A 26,190-nucleotide genomic window follows, 5' to 3' on the forward strand; every position below is an offset into this window, starting at 1 on the left:
ATCAGAAACAGAAGGAGACACTGGTGTGACAATAGTTTGATTGGAATCAGCAGAATTAGGAATAACAGACAGAGAGGAAGAGTGAATAGGTATGGCAGAAATCTCATTCATGGTATTATGACCAGAAGGGTGATGATTTGTGAAGACAAAAGTTGCAGAAAAGGGAATAGTAATAGCAAGATCCTCAAATTTAGTTAGAGGAACACTAAAAGAAGTAGGAGAAGAAGATGACAAAATTGAAACAGATTGAACTAAGTCAGGATAAGGAAATTCTGTTTCAACAAACTTAACATGTCTAGAAATGAAAACTTTATTGGTACTGGGATCATAACATCTGTACCCCTTTGTTTGAGGACAATAACCCAAGAAAACACAAGGAGAAGATTTTGGAGACAATTTATTTAAGGTATACGGTTTCAGCCAAGGATAACAACTACAACCAAAAGGCTTGAGAAATAAATAATCAGGTGAAGTCTGAAACAACAAGGTATAAGGAACTTGGAACTTGGAACTTGAGACTAGTATGAGGTAGTCTGTTTGTAAGACACACCGCAGTACTCAAGGCTTCAAGCCAGAAATTGGTAGGTAATCGAGATTGCAAGAGAAGTGTAATAGTAGTTTCAATAAGATGTCTGTGTTTCCTTTCAGCTAGACCATTTTGTTCTGGTGTGTGAGGACATGAGGTTTGATGAATCATACCATTAGTGAGAAAAAGAGTTAAAAGAAAATGATTTATGAACTCACCCCCATTGTTACTTCTCATAGTTTGAATGGTGGTGTGAAACTGAGTTGACACATAGGCTTTAAACTGACTTATAACATGCTTAACTTCTGACTTATAATGAAGTGGAAATAGCCAAGTAAATCTAGAGAAATCATCAATCATCAACAAGTAGTATCTAAAGCCCTTATGAGATGGGAGTATAAAATTAAGAAAACTCCTTGTCAGATTTGTGGCAAAACAAACCATAGAGCCAATTAAGAACTGTTACTACAAGGCTAGCTAATAAGAGTATGAGTTATCATCGACCTTCAATACTTAACCTCAACCAAATTTCCCTCTACTAACGTATGTCCCCTTTTTCCCACGTGGTGCTTCAAGGCACTCTAAGACCGCACATTCTCATTCTTGTTGGCTCTACAACTAAATGTATTGACTCCACACAAATCTAAAGTATTGGAGTACTGCACAACGTGCATGGCCATGCTAGATAACTTATTGGCCTAGTAGAACACACGAATTATATATCCCGATGTTTCTGGAGACTTCCATATCAATCTGAACAAACTTGTCCTGCGCACATCTAGGTCAATTGTTTAGGACACACGTAAGAGAGGGCAGGACACATACGTAATAGATGCTCTGGCGTTCATTCATTGTCTAAAAAGTCCCTATTAGGTGATCGGTTGTCCCTCAATGGCTCACCAATCTGACCCTTCAGGATATTCGTTTCATGGACCCTTATCTGTCTTAATAAAACATGATCTATTTTTCGTTTAAAAAAACAAAAAAATGTACATTCGCTCAGAGCATAACCGTGTGCATCGAGTTTGAACTGTGTTATATTCTAATAGAAACCTACCAAAAACAAATAAATTAAGTGATAAACAAACATGAGAATTGAGACCATAAGAACATAAATAATCAAAAAAAAAAAAAAACAAATGTATAAGAACAAATATCTAACAATTTTATAATCGTAACTAATATGCAGAGGTACTGACTGTGTTTTATTTTATTTTTTCTGAAAGGGATTTTATTGTTTATTTTTTTTGTGAAGTTGAAAGGGATTTAATTGAAATATTAAGTTTGAGCAATTTTTTGTCCCCTAGCATAGTGGCAACATGGTCGGACACTTGAATAGGGAAGAGGGAGGGAAGAGGTGACAAGGGTCCCAATTAGTGTATTAAATTAGAATGGTACATGTGTAAGACCACGTATTAAAAATTAGAGGAAACATTGAATAATTTGGTCTACACCATAATTATTTGCATAAGATCAGGATTGTTGTGCAGAATTTGGAACATAATTATATGGTTCAAAATGCGCTATGACCTCCGGGCCTGGGGATCCTGTAATAAACAAAGTCACTATAAGGTTGTAATGAGTATCTAAGTCATCTATCTCAACAATCAACGGTCTGAATTTAAAAAAAAAAACTCTTTCAAGAAAAAGTTATTTTCTTCCATGGAAGAGTTTTTTTTTTAATCCAAACCATTCAAAAACTTTTGAACGACTAAAATTGCTCACTACAATCTTGTAGTAACTTTGCTCACTATAGGTCTCCGAATCCGAAAGTTCTTATGAGTTATGATAAAAGGGACACTTGTATTTATCAAAAAGTACACGTAGAAGCCATTGTGACCATCTCCCCTTTCCTTCCCACAAAAAATCAAGTGTTTATCGTCCACAAAAAATCAGATAGTGCAACTATGCATTAGAACTTACCGTTCAAACAAAAAGATGCAGTAGAACTTGAGGTGCAATTCTGATAATCCACCGTAGAATGTGTTCGTTTAGGGCTCCGCTTTGATAATCAAATATTGTTCATTTTTTTTTTTTTAAGATTGGAAGGAAAATAAAGAGTTGAAAAGAACGATAGGGATCGGCACAACGGAGAGTGAGAGAGTTGAGAAATCACGAAAAATATTCATTTGGAGTTCAACTACTAGCTTGGAAATAGAAATCACTGAGGAAAGCAGATTGAAAAACTAATTAACCTACGTTCTGAAAATATAATATCTGGAAAAATTAGCAAACAACAAATAAAAAGTCATAGCTCATATTAATAGAGTTTTTTAAGAGTCGTTGGATGTGGTCGTTCATAATATATCTTTTTCGAAAATAGAAAAAAATATATACAATTAAATCTCGAGCTATGCTACTAGCATATACACATACAAAAACACTTGCATGTGCACTCATACAGTGTGTATAGTTTTTACTTTTCTTAAATGACACATTTGTTTTTGTAAGGATATAAGTACATTTCCAAAAGAACAAAAAATTTATGACCACACACAAGCACTTAAATACTTACAGACACGATCATATATATATATATTACATTAACCTTGCACAAAATTGCACACATATATATACATGTACACATTGACTTATAAGATGGGGCCCACAAACAGTGCATGCGAATGTGTTTGTAAGTCTGGTGAATCGTAGCCAACAAACAAGAGAGAGACAGGTGTGAGGTGTTTGATTTGGAAGGCTAATTTTGAATCAACTAATTAATCATGGTTAAAATGGGAATTAGGCGCACAGTATGTACAGTATGAGTTATTGTTGGGGAATGGATAGAGATTCGAGAAGTTCATTGAACAGTACTTGTGCAACGTATCTGCCAGTCTGTAATATATAAAAAGAATAAATAAAGAGGTTAAGGGTTTGGAAAATGCCACTCAAGGGGTTTACAGTCTCGGTGTTTTGTTGAGGTGGCTTTTATTTTGGAGTTGCCTACAACTTTAGCCAAGTTTGCTGGCAGTACTTTACTTCTAAAGTCTGTAAACAAATGATTAGGTTAAGAACTTAAGAGTATGATGTGGCAACCAAAAATTTGGGAAAATTTGAAAATTTTTTTTTTTTGAAGAATTATCACTTTAATTTCTTCATTGGCTAAAGCTATAAAGATTAAAAGAGAAGCAAAATTATCATACTAACTTTGGTGTTATTTTCTAAATCAGTTTCCTCCGTGTGGTTAAGAAAAGAGGGTCTTGGGTGGTTAGGCCGGTGTACCGAAACCCCTATTATCTCTATACTTCGTGTTATGAGTTAATGAAATTTTTTTTGCTGATAAAAAAAAAACTTGGTGTTATTTTTTGTGGCACATAAAATTAAACTTTCTTTTTGCTCGGCATACATAAAATTAAACTTAGTGTTATTAATATGAGGTCTAAAGAGGGAAAATGTTTTTTTTTTTTTCAATCCACATTATCTCTATAATTTTCTGGATGTTAGTATGTATATCATTTAGGGGGGGGAAAAAAACAAGCTAATTGAAAAGTCGTTATATATGATGTCATTTAAACGCGTTTGTCTTGAAGAAAATGCATAAATGTAATTGTAAAGTAAAGTAAGATTTTGTCAATATAAGTCTACTCTTTTGAAGACAACTGTAAAGGAAATCACATGGCTACGATATATAGATGGATCTAATTATTTAAAAATGTATTTCTAAATAATGAAACTGTAATAAAATCATCTTCTTCTTTTTTCTCGGCAAAAGAAACTTTTATAAATCTTGAAAGGTTACATCGAGGGAAACATCGAAAGCACACGACGCTTATAAGATCAGACAAAGAAGAAAAAAGAGAGAAACACCAAAAATAAGCATCCAACAGAGAGTTTGACGGATCACCTGACACACTTCAAACACAAATTACAATTTCACCTTTTTAACTCCATCAAGAAAACCTTTAATCCTCCACAGTGTATACCTTAATATCGAACTTCACTTTAATCCACATCGCGACTCTGATGTTGATCACCTCACCCACTTGCCCTACTCCTGTTGAAGCATTATTGAACACGTAGTCATTCCTCGCCAACCATAATAACCAAATTGTAGCAAAGAATGTCGTTTCCCACAAATGATTCTCCAAAATTCTAAATCTATTGTCAAACCACCAAGTAAAGAGAGCTTCCAAAGATCGAGGACACACCCATCTCACATGCCACCAATCCAGAATCAAAGACCAAACATTCCATGAGAATTTGCAATGTAGAAAAAGGTGTTGGGGTGTCTCCAAATGTAATAAAATCATCTTATAGATGGATTCTACGAAAACTAATTGCGCAATGGAATTCACATAATGGACCTTCAAGTAGTATGATCATATAAGTATTTTCCGAAGCACTCACTATTTTTTTTTTCCAACCGATAACAGATGATATTATATCTCCAATCAAAAAGTACATTAAGATGAAAACTCGTCCTTAGACAAATGATCAAATAATCACGACAGAGAGGATTCATCCAACAAACTATACCCCAAACCAACTAACATTTTCTCGTAGAAACAAGAAACAACCCAAGACAACCATGGGAGAAAATCGTACTAACCACTCTATAGAATTACAGAAAAACTATGAGTACCGACCATTGGGAAGGAAAATCGTACCGACGGCCGTCGGCAGGCCATCTCAGGCCACCGGACGGCCGATCCGAGCCGTCCAAAAATTCTATTAAAAAAAACTGATGGGGCCCCTGCAAAAATAACTGCAGCCGAGGTGTGTAGGGTGCTTAATCTAAGCACCCTTTTTTCGTGTATATATGTATATACGTGTATATACACGAAAAAGGGGTGCTCGGATCAAGCACCCTACACACCTCGGATGCCGTTGATTCCTGCGCCGGCCCCATCGGTTTTTTTTTTTAGAATTTTTGGACGGCTCGGATCGGCCGTCCGGTGGCCGGAGATAGCCCGCCGGCGGCCGGCGGTACGATTTCTCTCCTCCTTGGTCGGTACATATAGCAACTCTCATAGAATTAATTGAGAAACTAAACAGACATTTTTCCTCTGAAAATGATGACAAGGGGGCTCCTTGTAATTTCATGGGCTCAATTATTTGCCAACCCCTGGATGTGGATTCATTCAAGCCGGTCCAGTCCTTTTCAATTCACTCGGAAACGCCTATAAATACCCGGCCTCTTCATTTACAACTTCGACCAACTCAATTTTGAAAACCAAAAGTACTCCCTTCCAAAACTCTCAAACGTACCATTCCCCCAACAATCCCTCCCTCTCAACCTCTATTTTCTCCTCTGAAAAATGGCAATCCACCAGCTAAATCTAGCACATGAAAATCAACTGAAACCCCTCAAACTCCAAGGTTTCAAACAAAAGGATCAAATGGCAAATGGGATATCCTCCTTTTGGGCTTTGCTTTTCTCCATTTTCGTCTTTGTTTCTGTCTTCTACATCTTCAGCCTCTCCCCTTCCTCTCTCCTCAACACAACCAAATTCTGGTTCTTCATTTCCAACACTCTCATTCTCATCATTGCTGTTGATTTTGGTGCATCGAAAAAACGAGCCGAAATCTACGAAGAGTGCGTGGAAGAAAGCATGGGTAATATTAATAGGTTTCCATCGTTCGAGTGTCCATACCCGGAAAAGGAAATTGCTGAGACAAACAATCCACAGCACCCGGAAAAGAAAATTGCCAAGACAAACATTCCAGCCCAAAAGGAAAAGAATTTACAAGAAACTCTAGAAGAAGTAAAAGAAGTTGTCGTTGATGTTGTTAGTAAGAGAGAATCCAGGGAAAATAAAATGCAAGTCGTTGCAAAAGTTGATTTGAAAATGTGTATTGAGGAACCCGAAGAAAAGATGGTAGAATTCCCTCCAAAAGTTGATCATGAGAAAGTTCATGAGGAAGAAAAGGAAAGAGAAACAAGCATTGGAAATGAGCGGCCAAACGAAAAAGAAGAAGAAGGAAGACAAGAAGAAGAAGATGATGACGATGATGATGAGTTTTCAAAAATGTCAAATGAAGAATTGAACAGAAGAGTTGAGGAGTTCATTCAAAGATTTAACAGGCAAATTCGGCTTCAAGCAGCTCAAAACAGAATCCAGCAAACGCAGGGATGTAATTAAAAGTCCACCAAACGTCACTGGAAAATGGAGGGGGGGGGGAAAGCTTGCATATATTCCTTGTGCTTTTGTAAATTGTTACACGTGCTTTGACCCCTTTTTTTGTACCGGGTCGGTTTGGTTAGGGAAATAATGGTAGAAATTGTAAGAAATAGGTAATATAGACCTTTTGATGTTATATAGTAAGAATGTCCTAGAAAGTAATGAAAAGTAAAGATTCCCGCACAATTCTCTTAAGCCATTGAATTTGCCTTACTTTTCTCACAAATGGTACAAGGAAATCTATTTTCTGGTGAGAATCAACAATAACTAACATGATTTTTGTAATTATCTTCCGTCCACTTTTTTTCTTAATTTGGACAACTTTCTTGCAATTTTCTTCCTTTTTAAACAAGACTATTTTGTTTTTTCTACTATTTTCTTCAAAAACTTTCATCCTAAACAAATGGATGCATGCAATTTTCGGATAATTTTGTATAGAGGATTCTCTTCCTTGATAATTTTCCCCTTTGCCTTTTCTATCTTTCTAGAAGTTACAAGACTTGTCCAGATTAAATTTGAGAGCATTGAACAAATGAAACTAAATATGGATGAAGGTTAAGATAAAAAAGTGAATAATTGGCCACTAAAAATTTTCAATTATTATACGACCACAAACACTTTACACATACCTCATACTGGAGGTGTAGTGCGTGTGATCTCTAATGTAAATGTGAGTGAATTTGTTGTTGTAGAATGATTAGCCACCAGACGTGCGTATATGAGAATTGAATGGCAGGAAGCCGGGAAAGCATCTGATGATAGGTGAGTGACTTTCATGTGATGGGCAATTGTAGTATGAAACAAGTGAATTGAATGGCAGGAAGCCGGGAAAGCATCTGATGATAGGTGAGTGACTTTCATGTGATGGGCAATTGTAGTATGAAACAAGTGGAGTAAAACATCTTTTTCTTAGTTCCTCTAGTTTTGCGGAGTTAGTATAATATTCTTGCATTTATCAGAAATTGTTTCTGTTTCCGGATTTCAGGTTGCGAATATACGAAACCGCAAACTTGTGTATGGTGTTTTGTACAAAATTGTCTCTAGCTAGGATATCCTTACACATTTATTTTTGAGTACTGCTAGGTGTACCGACCATTTTTGGACCGAAACCGTACCGACGGCCGCGCGCGGCCGTCTCCGGCCACCGGACGGCCGATCCGAGCCGTCCAAAAATTTTAAAAAAAAAAACCGAGGGGCCCCACGCGGGAATTAACGTCATCCGATGTGTGTAGGGTGCTTGATCTAAACACCCTATTTTTCGTGTATACATATATACACGAAAAATAGGGTGTTTAGATCAAGCACCTTACACACATCGGATGACGTTAATTCCCGCGGGGGGCCCCTCGGTTTTTTTTTTTAAAATTTTTGGACGGCTCGGATCGGCCGTCCAGTGGCCGGAGACGGCCGCGCGCGGCCATCGGTACGGTTTCGGTCCAAAAATGGTCGGTACACATAGGATTTTCGTTTATTTTTTGAGGATTCAAATCCTCCCTCGGTCCAGAGGTTGGAAGTCATTTTTTTGTGGGTCTTAATTTTTTAGTCCCATTTTAATGATTATATTTTATTTTGAGATTTTAGCAAGTGGACGATTGGATTGGTTATCATAATTAATTGAGGTGGACATAAGCTGTTTGGATGCTTGAGTTATAAAAAAAACAAATAAGGTGAGAAAAACAAAACGAGAATTTTAGAGCATAAGAACAAAAACAATGATAGAATAAAAGCCAAATGTATAAGAACAACTACTATCTAACAAATTTATAATCGTAAGTAATATGCAACGGTACCGATCGACGGTGATATATAATTTAGGCGTAAGTCTGTTGACACAGACAAAGCGTGCACAAATTGTGCACAGATCCCAATGTGGGGCCCACTATAGGTCCCATACGAAAAATCCTAGCCGTTCATTAGATTTAAAACATTTTTTCAAAGATTCCCGTGAAAAAAATCATTTTGATTCGATATCTATAAGTACTTGATCTAATCATATAAGTTTTCATTCAGTTCAAAGTTGAATGAAAAGTTAGATGATTAGATCAAGTATTTATAGGTATCGGATTAATCTGATTTTTTGTGGGGACCCTTGAAAAAATATTTCAAATTTAATGAATGACTCGAATTATTTGTGTGGGATCCATAGTGGACCCCACATCAAAATCTGTGCACAATCTGTACCCCCTTTGTCTGTGTGAATAGTAGGGGTGGCAAATTGAACCCAGACCCATTAACAAACCCAGACCCATCAACTAGAAAATAGACCCAACTCAACCCAATCTCTCTCCCTCCCCCGCTGGTCCGAATTAAAAATCAATTGTGACCGGTAACAATTATTTTGACCAGTCAAAATTGAAAACACATCTCATCCATTAATTGCGCGAATGGACCCTTGAAATTGTGCTCCGCCGTCAATAAATTTCTCTCATGGTAGTCCCGCAAAGGATTTGGATTAAAAAATTGACTTATTTTTTTGTCCTTATTCAATTTTTTTTTTCATTTTTTTGGTTTTTTGTCATCTTTTTGTGACTTATTAATTTGTTTTGATGAGAGGAATCGGAAAAGTAAAAAAAATTGATCGAAATTTAAAATTTTTTGAATAAAGACAAAAAAAAATCAATAAGACAAAAAACATTACTTATTCTCGTCTTTTTGAAAAAATTTATGAGTTTCGATCATAATTTTTTTTTACTTTTTTAATTTTCGATCATAATTTTTAGTATATATGTAATTGGGTTAATGAGCGGATCGGGTTTGCTTTAAAATAAATGGGTCGGGTTGGGTATGGGTAATTAGACTCATAGTTAATGGGTCTAAATGGGTCAATGACCCATTAAAGACCCAACCCACTAACAACTTACCCAATTTGACCCAAACCCGCCCGTTTGCCACCCCTAGTGACTAGCACCTCTCAGGGCATCTCCAATCCAATACTCTATTTAGAGTATCAAAATACTCTATTTTATTCATAAAGTGATTTTAGAGGAAATTACTATTCATATTTACTCCAACCACAAACCCTCTATTTATTCATAAAGTAATTTTAGAGGAGATCCTCCATATTTTCTCTCATCCTCTAAATATGGAGGATCAAAATCTCATCCTCTCAAATAGAGGAAGCTTGAGAGGATGGATTGGAAGAATTCCATACTCTCAAATAGAAGAATAGAGTATGGGTTGGAGATGCTCTCATAATTTAGTTCTTGTGAAAGGGATTTAAGTTGAGCAATTTTTTGTCCCCTAGCATCTAGTGGCAGGCAGGATCTGGGAGGAGAGTGAATACGGGGAGTGACAGGACAAGTGGCACAACTACGGTCACATATCAGAGAATTTGGCGGCTTGTGGGTCCCAATAATTAAATTAATTCAAAAATGCTACTAACACAACATCTCTCACACAACAACTCACATAATCGCTGACGTCAGCGTGACCTTGGTACAAAACGACGTCGTTTTGTAAAAAAAAAAAAAAAAACAGGTCGCGAGGAACTATGCACTGAACTCCAACAGCGACAACACAAGTAGTATACGTTCCAACAAATCAAGACCAAAAGATCAGAATGTTAATGGAAGTCCACCAGCATCGAGAAACAAGCATAATAGTGTATCGCTTGAGGGAAAATCGAACTCTTGTTTCTTTTGACTATTGAAGTCAGGTCAGACCTAAATATGTTCATTTGAATTAGGGGTTTCTCAATTTTTTTTTCGAATTAGGTTTTTTTTTTTTTTTTTTTTTCCAGCACATCAGGTTATGGTTTCTCAAATTGAAACCCTCTAATTGATGAGAATGAGGAGTAAATAGTGGAGGTAATCTATGGATCTGAAACAAGGAGAGAGAGAGAGAGAGAGAGAGAGAGAGAGAGAGAGAGAGAGAGAGAGACCTCCAAGAGACAGATGAGAGAGACCTTCGAGAGACAGACGTGGAGGATGTAACAGCGTCGGGGTTGCCGGAGGTGGTAGCGTCCACCGGAGATGGGGGATCGCGGTGTTCGGTTGTGGTGTCACCGATGGTGGCGGGGGCCCTCTCTCGCTCCTCTTGTCTATGTTTTGATGGTGAAAAGGAAAAGGGAAAAGAAGCTGGGTTGGTTTTTGTTTTTTTTGTTTTTTTTTTTACAAAACGACGTCGTTTTGTGACGAGGTCATGATGATGTCAGCGGTTGTGTGAATTGTTGTGTGGGAGATGTTGTGTTAGTAGCATTTTCCAAATTATTATTGTACAGCCGTATAACCATGGATTTAAAATTAGAGGAAAGGAAAAACGTTGAATAATTTGGTCAGCTAGAAACCATTAACCTCCCAATTCCTTGCCTAAAAAGCCGCCAAAAAAAACCTTGCCAAAAAAATGGAAAAAAAATCACCTCCCAATTCTGAAAAATTATTGTGTACTGTGGTGGTAGCCCACTACCCTTCTCTCATCATATATTCATATGGGCCCTGAACAAAGTATATGGGCCATTTGTTGATCGATTGTGTGGTGAGAAAATATGTTGGGAGAGTAAATTGAAAACTAAATTAAACCCACATTTGGGGAAATAACAAGTGGAAAAATTAGCACACTTCAAATAAAAATTATCGCACAAATGGCGAATTTCAACAGTGGCTGAAGGTGTGTGTGCGTGTATATTTATTTATTTATTTATTTATGTTATGCGAGTAATCAAAATTTACAAAATCTATCTACTCATGTGTTTTTGCTACCGTTGAGTAATATAAAGAGCCAGGCTTGAAACGTGAATTATTTCTTTTAAAAAATAAAAAAAAACTATACGAGTAAATGTTACATATTTTTTGCAAGGCGATAAAGTTGCATTTTCCAAAATGAGAATAGTAGTCAACAAACAAGAGAGACAGGTGTGAGGTGTTGATTAATTTGGAGGGCTAAAACGGGAATTTAGGCGCACAGTGTATGAATTATGGGGAAGTAGATAGAGATTAGAGAGCTGATCGATCAAATTAAAAAAAAAATAGATAGAGATTAGAGAAGTTGATTGAACGCTTAATTAATTATATTGTGACGCAACTGTAAGAAGAGAAATACTACTGGTCTTCTACTACTATAAAAAGAGCTAGGTTAAGAAAACGCCACTTGGGTTTTCACAGGATCGTGTTTTGATGATATGGCTTTCATTTTGGAGTTGCCTCCAACTTCACCCAAGTTTGCTGGCACATATGACATCTCTATCTATCTCAGGTCTATAAACAAATTAATGATTAGGTTAAGAGCATGATGCATGTGGCACCCAAAATTGGAAAATAAAAAAAAATAAAAAACTTGCAATTTGTTCAAGACAATTATTAGTAGTATCAGTTTTCTCTCTTGGCTAAAGCTATTTTATAAAAATAAAAAGAGAAACTAAATTGTCATACAAATTACATAACGTGGTTTGATTTAATTTTAATAATTTGAGGCTTAAAAACAGAACAAGCATTTTTTGCAATCCAGCCACGTGATCTTGAAAGAGATGAGTCATGTGGATTTTATCGATATCAAACTTGTTACAACGTCATAGTCTTATAGTTTTGTAGACTTTGGTATGTGGATCATTTGAAAAACAAGCTAAATTGACCCAACATGTTTTTCTCGGAAAAAATAAATAAATGACAAAATATGATTTTAGAAATATGCATCTATTCTGTTCAAAACGAATGTAATGAAATCTTGTGGTTACGATTATCGCGGTCAATTTTCTTTTTCTTTTTATTGAAAAACAATCTAAAAATTCAGATCATCAAAATTAATGTTGTCGAGGTGAGTTGCATGTGGCCAACTGCACAATGCTATTCACATAATGACTTTAGAAATTAAAGCTTGATCGTATTACATTAAATTCATCGATCGAGGTGGTTCCTACTGTGCATTACACATATGGCTAGGTGTATCATGTACTATGTAGTTATAAATCTTGAATATTCATGAGTGTTTTCCTTTCACTGGGAGTACTAGCTAGCAAGAAAATCTAATTAATCTCATTACCTAAAAGCTTAATAAACATTTGCGAAAACAGCCATTTAAGCAAACAAATCTAGTTTTAGAGAACCAATAAACAATGCCAAGTGGCAAGTGGGAAATAAAGACAATGGGGTTCCTTGCAATTTCATGGGCTCAATTATTTGCCAACCCCTTGGATATGGATTCAAGCCAGTCCAGTCCTTTTCAATTCAATTGGAAATACCTATAAATACCCCCTCTTCATTTGCAACTTCTACCAACTCCAATATTGAAAACCAAAAGTCCCTTCCAAAACTCTCAACCTCTTTTTCCCCCTCTGGAAAATGGCAATCCACCAGCTAAATCTAGCCCATGAAAATGATCAACTGAAATCCCTCAAATTCCAAGGTTACAATCAAAAGGGAAATGGGATATCCTTTTGGGCTTTCCTTTTCTCCATTTTCATTTTCATTTCTGTCTTCTACATCTTCAACCTCTCCCCTTCTTCCCTCCTCAACACCACCAAATTCTGGTTCTTCATTTCCAACACTCTGATTCTCATCATTGCTGCTGATTTTGGTGCATCGAAAAAACAAGCCCAAGTCTACGATGAATACGTCGAGAAAAGCGGGGGCAATATTAGCTTTCCATCGTTCCAATCTCGATACCCGGAAAGGGAAATTGTTAAAACAAGCATTCCACCTCAAAAAGTGAAGAATTTCCAGGAAACTCAAGAAGAAGTAAAAGAAGATGTTGTTCGTGAGAGCGAATCCACGGTAAATGAAATGCAAGTTGTTGTAAAAGATGATGTAAAAGAATCAACAGAGGAATCCCAAGGGAAGATGGTGGAATTCCCTCCAAATGTTGCTAATGAAGCTCATGAGGAGGAAAAGGAAAGCGAAACAAGCATTGGATATGAGCCAGATGGAGAAGAAGAAGAAGAAGAAGTAGAGGAGGAAGAACAAGAACAAGAAAATGAGTATTCAAAATTGTCAAATGAAGAATTGAACAGAAGAGTTGAGGAGTTCATTCAAAGATTTAACAGGCAAATTCGGCTTCAAGCAGCTCAAAACAGAACCCAGCAAATGCAGAGAGGAAATTTTGTCCACCAGACCTCATTGGTAAAATGAAGAGAGAGGAATTTCCGACGTACCAAAAAAAATGGAGAGAGAGAGAGAGAGAAGAAATTGTCGGAAATTTTCATTTCTTATGTTATTGTTAATTGTTACTTGTGTTTGTGTTTGTTCCCCTTCTATCTATCTATAGTGAGTTGATGCCAGGGGATTAATTGGGCTAGTACCACACCCAAACTCACACCCAAATACACACCCATACTCACATGAGTAGTGGGCCCCATACACACACTAGAGTCTAGTGTGTGTATGGGGCCCACTACTCATGTGAGTATGGGTGTGTATTTGGAAATTAAAAAATGGGTTGACTGGTATAATAAGAAGGGAATAATTAACTACTAACATGTTGACACACTGGAACCGTAACATAACATTTAGGATTGTGATTTTGGCACTCCAAAAATTGATAGAGAGGTTCCAAAACTGAACTGTTTTGATAGACAAAACGACTTCGTTTTGGAGCCCCTCCGTTAATTTTTGGAGTGCTAAAATCAATTTCCTAACATTTAGGCTATGTTTGAATGACAGACATTTTAGGGAGGAATGAGAATGTGATTCCATAATTCTAACAGCCCATTTGGATGGTAAGAAAGGATGTAATAAGAAAGGGGAGTCTTTTCTTACAAAATCTCACCATTTTTTATGAGATTGGATGAGAAATGGGAGAAGCCAGTCAAAACATTTCATTTTTGTAATTTTCTCTCAATTTCTCAACAAAATAGTCAATCCAAATGAGTAATTTGGCTAGAAATCAAAACCCTTATGTTTCTTTTCTCTTGAAATTACTTCATCCAAAGAGGTTGTAAAATTCCTATGTTTGGAAAGAGCTTGAATGGAAATATGATTACCAAAACAAAGTTGAAAGAGTTAATTGCATTTTCATCGACACAACTAATTTCATTTTGAACATCTCTTCGGTGTGTAGATATTTTGAACTCCATAAACAATTGTAGTCTTTGGTTCTTTCTAAGTACACACTTGGTTCAGGCCCACCAATAAAGGGTATGGATATGTTGTCAAATATGGTTTTTTTTTTGGGTTCAAAAAGAACATGAAACATGTTTCCTTTGTGTCTGGGGAACATGTTCATTAAATAGACTGTCTCTTTTTTTTTAATCATAAATAGATTGTATCTTGATCAACATGATTTTTGACTTTAATTATTGTTCTCGACGAACTTCTCACATATTCAATTTTTGGTTTTATCATCAAAGTAAACCTAGAAAATGCTTACAAAGGGCCATAACAACAATGTCCAGTCCCAAAATGAGAACAGAATCCTCATAGAATAATTTTTTTTAAAAATGAATTAATGAAACTTATTAAGGAAAGAAATACAGGAAACTAGAAAGGCATGAAAAAATTCTTCTCTCTTTTTTTGTCAGTATAATTCTTCTCTTTGAATTGTTTGGTCCTTACTACCTAGCTAGTACTCCTAGCATAAGGAGAATATTAAAAATATTTCAAAGAATCGAAAATGAAGACCTCCATAAATCCGGAAATTGATGGGAGGAAACAAAAATTCTATCACCAAACACAAACACGAAAGATAATATTCTCTCTGTTGTGGAGAAATTTTTCAGTGCTGGGTGAGTATCACGTGGTGGCCCCTTGATGCATTCGGGCTGTCCATTTCAGTTTTGGACAGCTCGGATTTGGAGAGAGAAAAAGGAGAGAGAAAGAGGGGAGAGAGAGTTTTAATCTAGGCCAACGCACTTTTGGACAGCCTGGATAGGATCCAGATCCTCTACCCACATTTCTCTCCACACATCTTCCGCACCTTTTGTAGAAACCCATAATTATTTTCTCAAATTTTAAATGTTTAATATGTATTTGGATTATCGAAGTACGTATAATGCAGAAGATATGAGTTGGGTCAATGTGAAATGACTTGTAATTCGTGGGAGTTGACGCGATACAATAGGAGTGAAAGGGTGAAAGTGTTATTTGTGCTATATAAGTCAAAAAAAAAAGAGAGAGCAGGAGATTTTTTCTCTTTTCCTTTCCTTTCTTTTCTTCTTCTCCGGTGTCTCTCTCGGCTCTCACCCCTCTCACCTTCTCTCTTCGATTTCATCGACCACGAGTGAGGCTTTTGAAAAATCCCAAGTACTAAAGTTGTTCTACGCGACGAGAGCTTCCTATCCATCGAAGAAAATTCACGATCGGAGCACTTCGAAGTTTCCTCAATGTTCGGGCTTGCTTCTAACCCTCGAGGTAGGGATCTCCTACCTTCTTTACATGTTTAAGTGTTGGTTAGATGTACAAGAATCAAGTTTGATCATCTATTTGAGTCTTGAACAAATCTGGTATATGCTGAAAATTTCGTGGGTTCTGCTGATCTGTCTTTTTGGAGCCTTTTTGCTAGGAATTAATTTTTGGTGTCTTCATAACAGTTAAAGTACGTTTCAATACGAAGATTTCGGTACCAAGATCATGCAAAACCGATAATCACACAATTAGTTATGAATTTTTGAATACTGGCTGTTTGCTGGATGTGCGAATCTGTGCATGGCTGTCTTCTTTTAACTCTCTGGGCATGACGAACATTTTGGGTTGCTTTGGGTCTTTTACAGGAGGTGCATATTTAAGTTAAGAAGAGATTGACATTGGAATCAATTAATTTGGTTAAGTATACAATTTTTGGTGAATTTCTAAAGCTGGGTTGGTTGATAGGTGCGAAAATGGTTGCGAAACTGTTTTTCTTTTGATTGTTGGGTTAATTTCCTCTCGTTTCTGAACCTGGGATTTTTACTGAGTGTAGGGCTTGTCGTAGTGCAACTTTTGGCTTTGGTTTCACTATTTTTGGGTTTAAGATGAGAGAGTTATGATTTTTCAATCAATTTTACTTATTTTCGCGTAGAATCTGACAGCACCGGCGGACTTTGGTAAAATAGCCATAACTTCTAGCTTGGGACTCGAAATGATGCACCATTTGTTTTGTTAGAAACTAGACATATAAAGCTTTCCAACGATACATCCCATGCATCATGGGTATGTCCGAGCGATAACAGATTTGCACACAAAACTGACCCAAATTCTGCTTTGCACCAGTTTCACTGCTACGCTGAGCTATAATCGCAAAGCCATAGTAAGGTTATCCGAACTCCGTTTTTTATGTATGACCTATGGATCGAAGAAAAAGAAGTATACTTTTCAATGGTTCAAGTGTCGTCCTTGAATTAGCGTGTTTAATTGGATATAGTCTAATGTAAAGGATTAACTTTGCCAATTTGACATGTGGGGATACAATGGATTGATTTAGATGATTAGGTGTTGGATTAAAGAGAACTTGTGGTGTATAAGAGTTATGCATTGTTGGTGTATTGACGTTGATGTTGTTTGATGCTTAGAGAAAAATAAACACTTTTAGGGCATTGTATTGAGTATAAATAGAATCATTGAGTATTGTCTAAACATGTTTCCATTTGATTGAATGTTCTAGGAAGTTCGAGTCGTCACGTGGATCGAGGTGAGTGATTTAATACTTAAACACATGGTTTTGAACTTATTTTCCTTATCGAGCTTATTTGAACATGTTTTATAAATTATGTACTCCATGGATAACAATGAAAGGTGGACTTATTTGTGAAATATTTGCGAATCTATTTAATGGCATTCCCAACGTCCGGTCATGCTAGGGGACGGCTTAATGGCTAGCAAGGGTGTTTGAGGTTGGTATTTGTTTTGGGATAATGCGTAGACGTCTGGCTTATCCACTACTGGGGACGCCCGGTAGCTTTGAATTTTGAATAGCGGAATGTGCATTATATTTGGCTTATAGTTTTGAGTTCTTTGTTTTGAAATATTATCAAATTATTTTGCATTGTCCATGGAAAGCAAGTGAGTTAAGTATTAATCATTCACACGAGCTTTGGCTTATGTATTTTCTTTTCCACCTTTCAGGAAGCGACGCGTAGTGTGGCAGAGTGTTTACTTTTGAGATGTGTTGTATATGTGGAAAAGGAAGTTATGCTACATGGTCACTTAGCTTTGTGTATGATTTGTTTAGTTTGTAAATTTGTAGGTAAGCACAGCTCTGAGAGGTTTATCCTTTTGGTTTGTAAACCTATGTGAGACTTTGGTTTGTTATTAATAAAAGTTAACTTTTGCTTCCGCTGTTATGTTTAGCCCCTTTTGATTATCGCTTGCTTAGATGAGATTTGATTTGTGATTTGGCCTTAGTGAGAAATCACTGGCATTTGTCATGATTAAGACTTAAGGGGCGGGTCAGGGTCGTGACACCTTTTGACTAGATGTTGACAACGCATTAATGAGCCCATCTGACGGCTCAAGTGAAGCCAGTTCTGCTACTCCCAAATTCTTTAGAGACACGATGACGTTTTGTTCCTGCTGCAAACGGCAGCTTAACCCCTGCCCTCTTTTCTGTTTCCAGCTCCATTGTTTTCTGATCTTAATCCCAAGTTCCCAACTTCCTCCCCCCCCCCCCCCCCCCTCTCTCTCTCTCTCTCTCTCTCAATTCCAACTCCTCATTCCCTTACCAAATTTTCGCTGTACTGTTTCAGTGTAGAGAGAGAGAGAATCAGCAATGGGTCACGAAGAAGAAGAACCAATTCTGCCGTTGCCAGATGACGTTGAACTCCATAATCTCGTTCCCTTCCCTTTTTCGTGATTGAATCCTTCACTCAATCAGTCCGCCAATTTTGACTCCGATGATTCATCTCCCATCCTTATCTCCATGTGGAAAGCTACTCATCTCCCCAATCTCTACTTGATTTAGGTTTTCTTTTTCGCTCAAGGAAAAAAGGACAGGGTTTTACTTATTGCGTAAGCAAATTGATTTGCTTTTTTTTTTGTGTTTTTGTAAATTGATTCAAGGATTTTGTTTTTGTTTTTTCGTTGACAAAAAGTGCAAGATTTGTTTTAGGAAAGGAGAAAGTCAGAGCTTGAATTTGTTGGGGAATGGGAATCAGAGGTTGATCAATTTGCTGGGGATTTGAATCCATCAAGGTTGATTATTTAGGAAAAGAGAAATTCAGAGCTATGAAGAGAAGATTTGGCAAGGAAGGGAGGAGTTGGGAGGGGGTGGTAGTGGTGGTCAGGAGTTGGGAACTTAAGAAAACGGTGGAGCTAGAAACGGAAAAGAGGGCAGGGGTTAAGCTGCAGTTTGCAGCAAGAACAAAATGTCATCGTGTCTCTAAAGAATTTGGGAGTAGCAGAACTGGCTTCACCTGAGTCGTCAGATGGGCTCATTAATGCGTTGTCAACATCTAGTCAAAAGGTGCGGAAGATGTGTGGAGAGAAACGTGGGGAGAGGATCCGGATCCGCCTGGATAGGCTCCTCACGCACCACGTGGGCACAAATTGGGGGATGGTGTTGTGTAGTGGTATGCGCAATACCGTGTTACGCACCTCCAAACCGTCGGATAGTAAATCCGATGGCTCGAATCTCATCTCGGTAATAAATAGCTCTCGATCGTTGATTGCCGAGATGAGAGCCAAGCCATCGGATGCACAATCCGACGGCTCGGAGGTGCGCAGCATGGTGAACAACACCAACCCGAAATCCTGTGGGCACAGCCACGTGGTACTTACTCAACACTGAAAAATTTCTTATGTGTTTAGGTGTGGTGGTAGCAAAGTTGGGGAGGAAATTGGTGAGAAAAAGAGGCGCCTAAGATTTAAAGATAAACCAAGAGGAAATTAGATACTCCCTCTGTCCCAATTTACTTGTCATTTTTTGGAGTTTGTGCCACTTTTCAATTAATTATACTATCTTGTAATTTATAATGTTTTAGGTGATTTCAAAAGCATTGAATTATAGAATAAATCGAGATCTATCAAATAAGATTTATATTGGATATAAAATTTATTACCACTTTAGAGATATAACTAATTTTTTAATCCAGTTAGAATAGAATTGGAACAAGTAAATTGAGACGGAGGGAGTATATAATTATCTATTTTTGTTTTCTTTGTAAAACAACAAAGTGAAAGTTCTTTTCCTTCTCTTTTCTTGTTTTTCCTTCATTTTTCCTAGTAAATGAAACAGACACTCAACTTTCTTCTCGATTATACCCCACCCCAAAATAAAAAAATGTTCTTTAAAAAAGGTGGTTGATAATGCCACGACAACTCTTTTTAAGGCCATGACTGTTCCTATTTTCTGACAACATTATCCCTTTGATATTTGTTCCAGGATAATGCTAGGCACACAACGTACGGACGCCACAACATTTACACAACGTGCTGACGTCATCAAAACGACGTCGTTTTGATTATAAAAAAAAAAAACCCTGGTTCCAGGTCTTGAAACGAAACTCTCTTTCCCTTCCATCCCCACCTTCACGATGAGAAGAGAATCGAGAGAGAGGGTTGCGCCGACCACCACCACCACCACCACCACCGGCGAAGACGACGCTTCCACCTCCACCGGTGATACGCTTCCCACCTCCACCACCAGTCCCCAACCCCAAGTCTTCTGTTCTCAAATCCCCTCTCCCTATCTCGAGCTGATTCTCCTGGTCACCGCAGACGATGGAAGCGCTCCCCACCGCCGGCGACCGCCACCACAACCGGCTTCTGGCAGTCCGACGTTACCCCCACCACGAAGGTCTCTCTCTCTCCTTGAACTAATTGCTGAGTTGCTAGGAAAAAAAACCCTAAAGTGAGTTTCTTGAAAAAAAAAACCCTAATCAGAAAGTTTTCAATGTTCTCGACAACCATCTCGCTAGAAAATGAAGATGATATGGAAAGGATGAGTGTTCATTCTACAGAAAATAAAGACAGTTTGCTGAAAGTTGCTCGTGAAAATTGCAGCCAAAGTAATTGTTTTTTCTTACTTGAACTAATCAATTTTTAGAACAAAACATAAACAAAGCCTATAATCCTGCACTTGATTATCGTTTTTTGGAATATATGTCTTGAAATGCACCTACACATTGGTAATTCCTTATTTTTGTTGTGCTTCATAATTTACGAATTTCTAGAGATGATGTGCATGATAGTATATTTTGTTGACCGTTCTTATTCGATTCGATTTTGGGAGTAATGTTATTGCGTAATGAACTAGGTCAAATATGTATTTTTCTCATTCCTGCACTGAATTGTAGGTTGGAGATGTTAGTGAAATAATTGAAGAACCGCAAATCAGTCAAAACCAGAAGAAACAAATTCTGTCCTTATAGATACCCTCAACAACAAGTGAGGGTTCTACGGAGGATTTTATCAGAATAACTATGCCCCCAACACCTAATCGGACTCCTAAAAGAGTGAACTTTTCACCAAGGCCCAGCCCTTGTTTTTACGGATTCAATGATTCTCCAAGTCCATTGTCATCAAGACGTAAATCATCAATGAAAAATCTCCTTCCAAAACTGAGCTTCAAATTTTGGAATAGTAACTCAGAGATAGAGAAGGCTGCTATCCTAGCTTTGGGGGATTCACCAATTGGGTCACAAGAGAAGCCCATTCAAAGGACAATCTCACAACTTTTTGCACCCAAAATGAAAATGACTTCGTCTTTACCTGTTACCCCAATTGAACATTCGAATCCGGAATCTACGCATAGAGGGAACACAATCAATTGTTATGCTGTAAGTATCTCATACTTTGCTCTGAATCTTTGGTGACTGTAATAGCGTAATGCGTTTACTTAGTATTGCTTGATGATGATTTGGGGCAGATTCTAAGTCCAAGTGTTCATTGGTGTTTCTTACCCGTTATTAGGTTAAATACTTTCTAAAGATCAGCAGTTTGCCTTGCAAAATTGGGTCTTGGTTTAGTTTTGTAATACCAACTACCAAGTAAGCAGTGCAAAAGCTGGATGCTTGATTTCTTTTTCCACTTTCATAGCTTAGTTAGAGCATATTTACATGAAAATTCTTGGGCATTTCTTAGTGAATGATGGGAATTTGTTGCAAAGTGAAACTTTATGTGATTTTCTATGTTGTTTAGGTGCATGAACTTGTGTTTGGGGGCTGAAAAACTTGACGATAGAAGTATTTAAACTTATGGTACTTAGAATCCTTTGTTCAAAACTAGCAGTCCACACATGGTCCAACAGCGAACATGACTAACAAGATTGCCATGGCTCAACAACACACTGAGTTGGACTGACTGTACAGCAGCAGAGAATGAGCAGCAACAGCTGCTTTGACTATAGGATACCTTCTTCCCTTCTCAAATGGTTGGACTGACTGATCATTGCTTCCAGGACCCAGCATTCCATAGTTCCATATGATAATTCACGAAGCTTGAGAATTCTTGTAGGATACACATTGGACACAAACTGGACACACCACCAAAACAATCCACCAATATGAACACTTATAACCTTGTTCAAAACCGGGACTTAGTTAATGGCTTGACCATCTTTAGATGAATCTGTTTACCATCTTTTATTTTTTATGGCTTGCTACTCTATCTCCAATTTAAATTGGTCGCATAATGCTCAACTTTGTAATGTTATTCTTCTCATTAATGTAGATGTTTGTTGGTGGAGTTCAAGCGGAGTAAAAATATGGCGCGGCCAATGGAGAGAGCCATCTATTAAATCTAGAGGATGGGAAAAGAAATCATGTAATCGTGCAACGGTAAAGGATAGCTCAGCTGCTGCGAAAGTTAGCTATGGGACCAATAGCTTTGCAAAAACTAGTGGAGACTTGAAAAGGCAGTGAAAGAGATTGAAGCCATTCAAGTGAATCAAAGGCCAAGGAAAATGATCAATTTGTTGTAGTTTGGAATATCAATATGTACTAAGTTTTGTAATATCAACTTGTAATATTGCGAAACCTAACTTCGTATGTAATTGTTATTTTGATGAGAACAGCCCGGCATGGGTTTTAAATTTATTGTATTATGGTTTTCGTTGTCAAATGATAATTTGGCAATAGGTTTTGGCTATGAATGTGACTTGTGAATGGTGATTTAGAATGAGAAATGCCCGGTGTGGGCTTGTGCATAACTTCATGTTGTTTCTATTGTTGTTATTGATGTACTGACTGAGACGCTAGACGTCGGGCTAGGACCAAAAAATAGGGGAGACCATGCTGAAATTTTTCAAGAACCAAATACAGTAGCATGATAATGTCGAATAGAAGTGGTCCAAACTATCAATCTCATGTTCTATAATAATAATAATATCATGATCTCAACATAAAACCGGAGCAACAAGAATACAGACAACCAATTTGACATTCTAACATGTCTATGTCCATTTCCATTAATCAAAAAGAATAAAGTAGAATGCATTTCATTACAGAAGTCAACAAGAAACAAAAATCTCCAAACCATCTACCTCATGAAAGGTCATTACATGCAAGGACACGAAAAGGGATACAGGACACAAAAGGGGACACAGACATAGGACACGATATAAAACAATACAAGCAAGTGAACTACTCTTCAACATTATCCGGCGCATTCATCATTTGCATATAACTTTGTTGTCCTCCGCATCCTTGCCATTGACTTTTTAGCATACTTGGTTGTGGTCCTCTCCAATATTGACCTTGAGCTTCCAAAATACCTGATTGTCCTCCTCCCCAACCTTCACTACCCGCAATAATTGATTGACCCATCCAAACTTGACCATTTAATAAGCTTTGTGAACTTGGAAAATAAGGCATAAATTGGTTCAAACTTGTTTCGGTGGGGCATAAAGTTGGGGAAAATGGGAAGATGCTTCCACCTTGTGCCATATTTGGTCGCATGGGATGGGGCATCATGTTTGGCCACATTGAGTGTCCCATGTAGCTTGGGTGGCCCTGCCCATAAAAAAAAAAGTATTTTGAATAACAATTACATGACACATGAAATTATGCAAGAAGTCAATAAAATTTCTTACATTTACATTTACGATACTCTCTTGTGTCCCGATATGGTGGCTAACCGCAATCTCCTCAACCTCCTGAAATTAGCAAATTATATAACTATTACACATTCATCGAACAAATCTATATGTCCATATTAACTAGTAAGCAACGAATCGTAAAAAACTTATACCTTGGATTTTTCGTTGGACAATGGCTTCTTAGACGTTTGTCTTTTCTTCGTAACAGCTTTTTCCACAGCACCGATCTTTCTTTTGCACGGCGGTCTCCCTTTTCGTCGAAGACCTTCCGGGTCAAGTATGTCCGTGCTCTGTTTAGGAGGTATAACCCCATCTACAAGTGAAAAAGAACTTTTACGAGTTCCCGTGTCATCACCAAGTGAAACCACATTACTTTCACAAACAACAGAAGCTTCCATCAGCTCTCGTTTTAGCTCGTGTACCCGTTTCATCACCATATCATACTTTTCTTGAGATTCTTCCGCTAAATCAGCAACTTCATTAAAGATATTGCACATGTTGTCATGCCGACGTGCTTCAATTGACGTTGACGACTTATCGTAACAGATTCGAACTTTTGTGTGGATCCTTTTCACATTTTTACACCATCTTCTCAACACATACTTGTCAAGCACTCTTTCAATTCCCTTTTGATGCCACACAAATAGTTGATGTTTACACACCATTCCTCTAGACTCGAACAATCGACAATTACAATGTGTTTCATTGGTTTCAGCATTGAAATTAACAGTAAATGCCACTTGAATTCTCTTTTTCTCTTCTCCTTCGCCATATGTAACCCACTCATTTATCTCATGTTCAGACCCGATATCATCAACTTTAGCCGGCTTATCACAAAAACAGTGAATTTTATTGAAAAATTGTTTCTGAAACTCCTTAACCTTTGCATGGGTGTAAACACTTTGAAATTGCTTCTCCAACTCATCTTCGGTCATTAACGGGATGAAAGTGTTCCAACTTTTCGCATCTGCATGATTTTCACTTTCCACCTTGTTCCCCAATGCATTTTCATACTGTCCTACAAATTGTTTCAGGGTCGTTTTTGAATGAACATAACCATTAAAATACGCATTTATATTCTCACTTCTTTGTGTGGATGACATCCCCGCCCAAAAAACATCGTTCAAATAAGCAGGCACCCACCTTTTCTTCTCCAAATACAACCCCTCTAACCATGTGTTACTTTGAAGCTCGTACTTCTTAATGAACACATTCTAAGCATCCTCAAATTGTTTTATGGTAAGTGAAGCATAAACTGCCCTATGCATACACCAACTACTATTCTCATAGGCATTGCACCCATTCAACTTTTCTGGGATCTTTTTCATAATATGCCATATGCACCATCGATGTCGGGTGTTAGGGAATATATCTTCTATGGCATTCTTCATGGCCATACATTGGTCGGTAATAATTGCTTTCGGAGCACAATCCCACATGCATGTCTTCCAAGTCTCAAATAACCACGAAAATGACTCCGTGTCTTCGTGAAAGATGAGCCCGCATCCCAATAAAACAGACTGGCCATGATGATTCACGCCTACAAACGGAGCAAAAGGCATGTCATGCCTGTTTACCAAGTAAGTTGTGTCAAAGGTCACAACATCACCGAATTCCTTACAAGCTGCCCTACTCCTTGCATCAGCCTAGAAGACATTCCTTAATCGACCCTCATCATCCAAATCCATTGCAAAAAAGAAGTCTGAATTATCGGCTTTCATCTTCATGAAATAATTGTGCATCGCTTGAGCATCTCCTTCCACAAGTAGTGAACGACGCACTTTATCCACATGATTCCGGCAATCTTTCTGGATATATGGAAGCTTACCAGGTCCCCCAGCCTCAATCTGAAGTGAGGTATAAGTTTGGTTCAGATTGATCCCAGCTTTATCATTCAATTCAAGTTTTCTTTTCACGTGTTCATCGAGTGCCCTATTGCTCCTCAAATACCTTGCCTTTCCCGGGCTCTGTTCATGATTGTGAACTAAAGCAACCCGGTTTAACCTCCACTTTCCATTCGGGTGCAACACAATGGTAACATGAGCTTGACAATCAATTTTTGATTGTGGCCGTGGTTTGACCGGATTGCTTGTTGTCACCCTTGCCTTTCCAGCACGACTGCATGCTATAGTTAAATCCTTCAACTTTCCATCTTTTCCCTTTCTCGATGTTCTTTTTGCCACAGCAAACCCTTTTTCTTTAGCATATCTTGAGTAATATGAATAAGCTTCCTCCGATGTGTCAAAGGTCATTCCCTCTTTCAGTTCTTCAACTTCATCTTCACAATTTTCTGTTGCCTCCTTCCCAACTCTGCTAGTATCTATTTCACCACACTTTTTGTTTGAAGGACTACTCCATACCTCTTGTTCGTCTTCATGGTCTCCACTCCATACATCTTCTTCTTCTACACACTCTTTGTTTGGAGGCATTGCCGATGGAACAGAATCCGACGACATCATCTAGTGGTTAAAAAAATGAGACAATTATATAGAGATATAATCAACTGACAATGCAATAAATAGATTGAACAACAATATAAGATACAAGAAGACTAAGCCGAAATTTTGTATATAATATAACATTATTCGCAATTGCAAATCAATTTGAACATGCATGTAGTCGAAACCAAAACCACTTATATGTCATGCACATACACATACTTTTACTTTA

The 26,190-nt window shown here is 37.6% G+C and overlaps 5 protein-coding genes across 9 annotated transcripts; 3 read left to right on the forward strand and 2 right to left on the reverse strand.

Annotated features, from left to right (window-relative positions):
* The first annotated feature begins 5,689 nt into the window (after positions 1–5,689).
* On the forward strand, positions 5,690–6,828 carry LOC131313491 (uncharacterized). The gene has a single exon (XM_058341815.1). It carries the CDS (start codon positions 5,785–5,787, stop codon positions 6,607–6,609), a length of 825 nt encoding a protein of 274 aa, XP_058197798.1. The 5' UTR covers positions 5,690–5,784; the 3' UTR covers positions 6,610–6,828.
* A 6,030-nt stretch (positions 6,829–12,858) lies between these two features.
* Positions 12,859–13,849, forward strand: LOC131313492 (uncharacterized). Its single transcript, XM_058341816.1, has one exon. It carries the CDS (start codon positions 12,921–12,923, stop codon positions 13,704–13,706), a length of 786 nt encoding a protein of 261 aa, XP_058197799.1. The 5' UTR covers positions 12,859–12,920; the 3' UTR covers positions 13,707–13,849.
* A 1,658-nt stretch (positions 13,850–15,507) lies between these two features.
* On the forward strand, positions 15,508–22,629 carry LOC131314181 (uncharacterized). 4 transcript variants are annotated; one of them, XR_009196321.1, is made up of 3 exons: positions 15,508–15,923; positions 17,152–17,178; positions 17,613–17,822. XR_009196321.1 is itself a non-coding variant. In XM_058342674.1 (3 exons), the coding sequence occupies exons 1-3, from the start codon at positions 15,896–15,898 to the stop codon at positions 22,343–22,345; spliced, it is 246 nt and encodes an 81-aa protein (XP_058198657.1). In that variant the 5' UTR covers positions 15,508–15,895; the 3' UTR covers positions 22,346–22,629. The 4 variants fall into 4 exon arrangements, 2 of the variants coding, with proteins under 2 accessions (XP_058198657.1, XP_058198656.1); XM_058342674.1 differs by lacking the exon at positions 17,613–17,822 and adding an exon at positions 22,155–22,629; XR_009196322.1 differs by lacking the exons at positions 15,508–15,923; positions 17,152–17,178; positions 17,613–17,822 and adding exons at positions 19,867–20,280; positions 20,780–21,262; positions 22,155–22,629.
* Positions 22,630–23,014: 385 nt separating this feature from the next.
* Positions 23,015–24,647, reverse strand: LOC131313563 (protein FAR-RED ELONGATED HYPOCOTYL 3-like). 2 transcript variants are annotated; one of them, XM_058341940.1, is made up of 3 exons: positions 23,673–24,647; positions 23,521–23,577; positions 23,015–23,434 (listed from the first exon to the last, which is right to left on the reverse strand). In XM_058341940.1, exons 1-3 carry the CDS (start codon positions 24,621–24,623, stop codon positions 23,066–23,068), a joined length of 1,377 nt encoding a protein of 458 aa, XP_058197923.1. In that variant the 5' UTR covers positions 24,624–24,647; the 3' UTR covers positions 23,015–23,065. The 2 variants fall into 2 exon arrangements, with proteins under 2 accessions (XP_058197923.1, XP_058197922.1); XM_058341939.1 differs by having other exon boundaries at positions 23,515–23,577.
* Positions 24,648–24,734: 87 nt separating this feature from the next.
* Positions 24,735–25,976, reverse strand: LOC131313893 (protein FAR-RED IMPAIRED RESPONSE 1-like). The gene is made up of 2 exons (XM_058342391.1): positions 25,302–25,976; positions 24,735–25,166 (listed from the first exon to the last, which is right to left on the reverse strand). The coding sequence occupies exons 1-2, from the start codon at positions 25,974–25,976 to the stop codon at positions 24,735–24,737; spliced, it is 1,107 nt and encodes a 368-aa protein (XP_058198374.1).
* Positions 25,977–26,190: the final 214 nt, after the last annotated feature.

This window comes from Rhododendron vialii, chromosome 13a (genome assembly GCF_030253575.1).
Source record: "Rhododendron vialii isolate Sample 1 chromosome 13a, ASM3025357v1".
Lineage (NCBI taxonomy): Eukaryota > Viridiplantae > Streptophyta > Magnoliopsida > Ericales > Ericaceae > Rhododendron > Rhododendron vialii.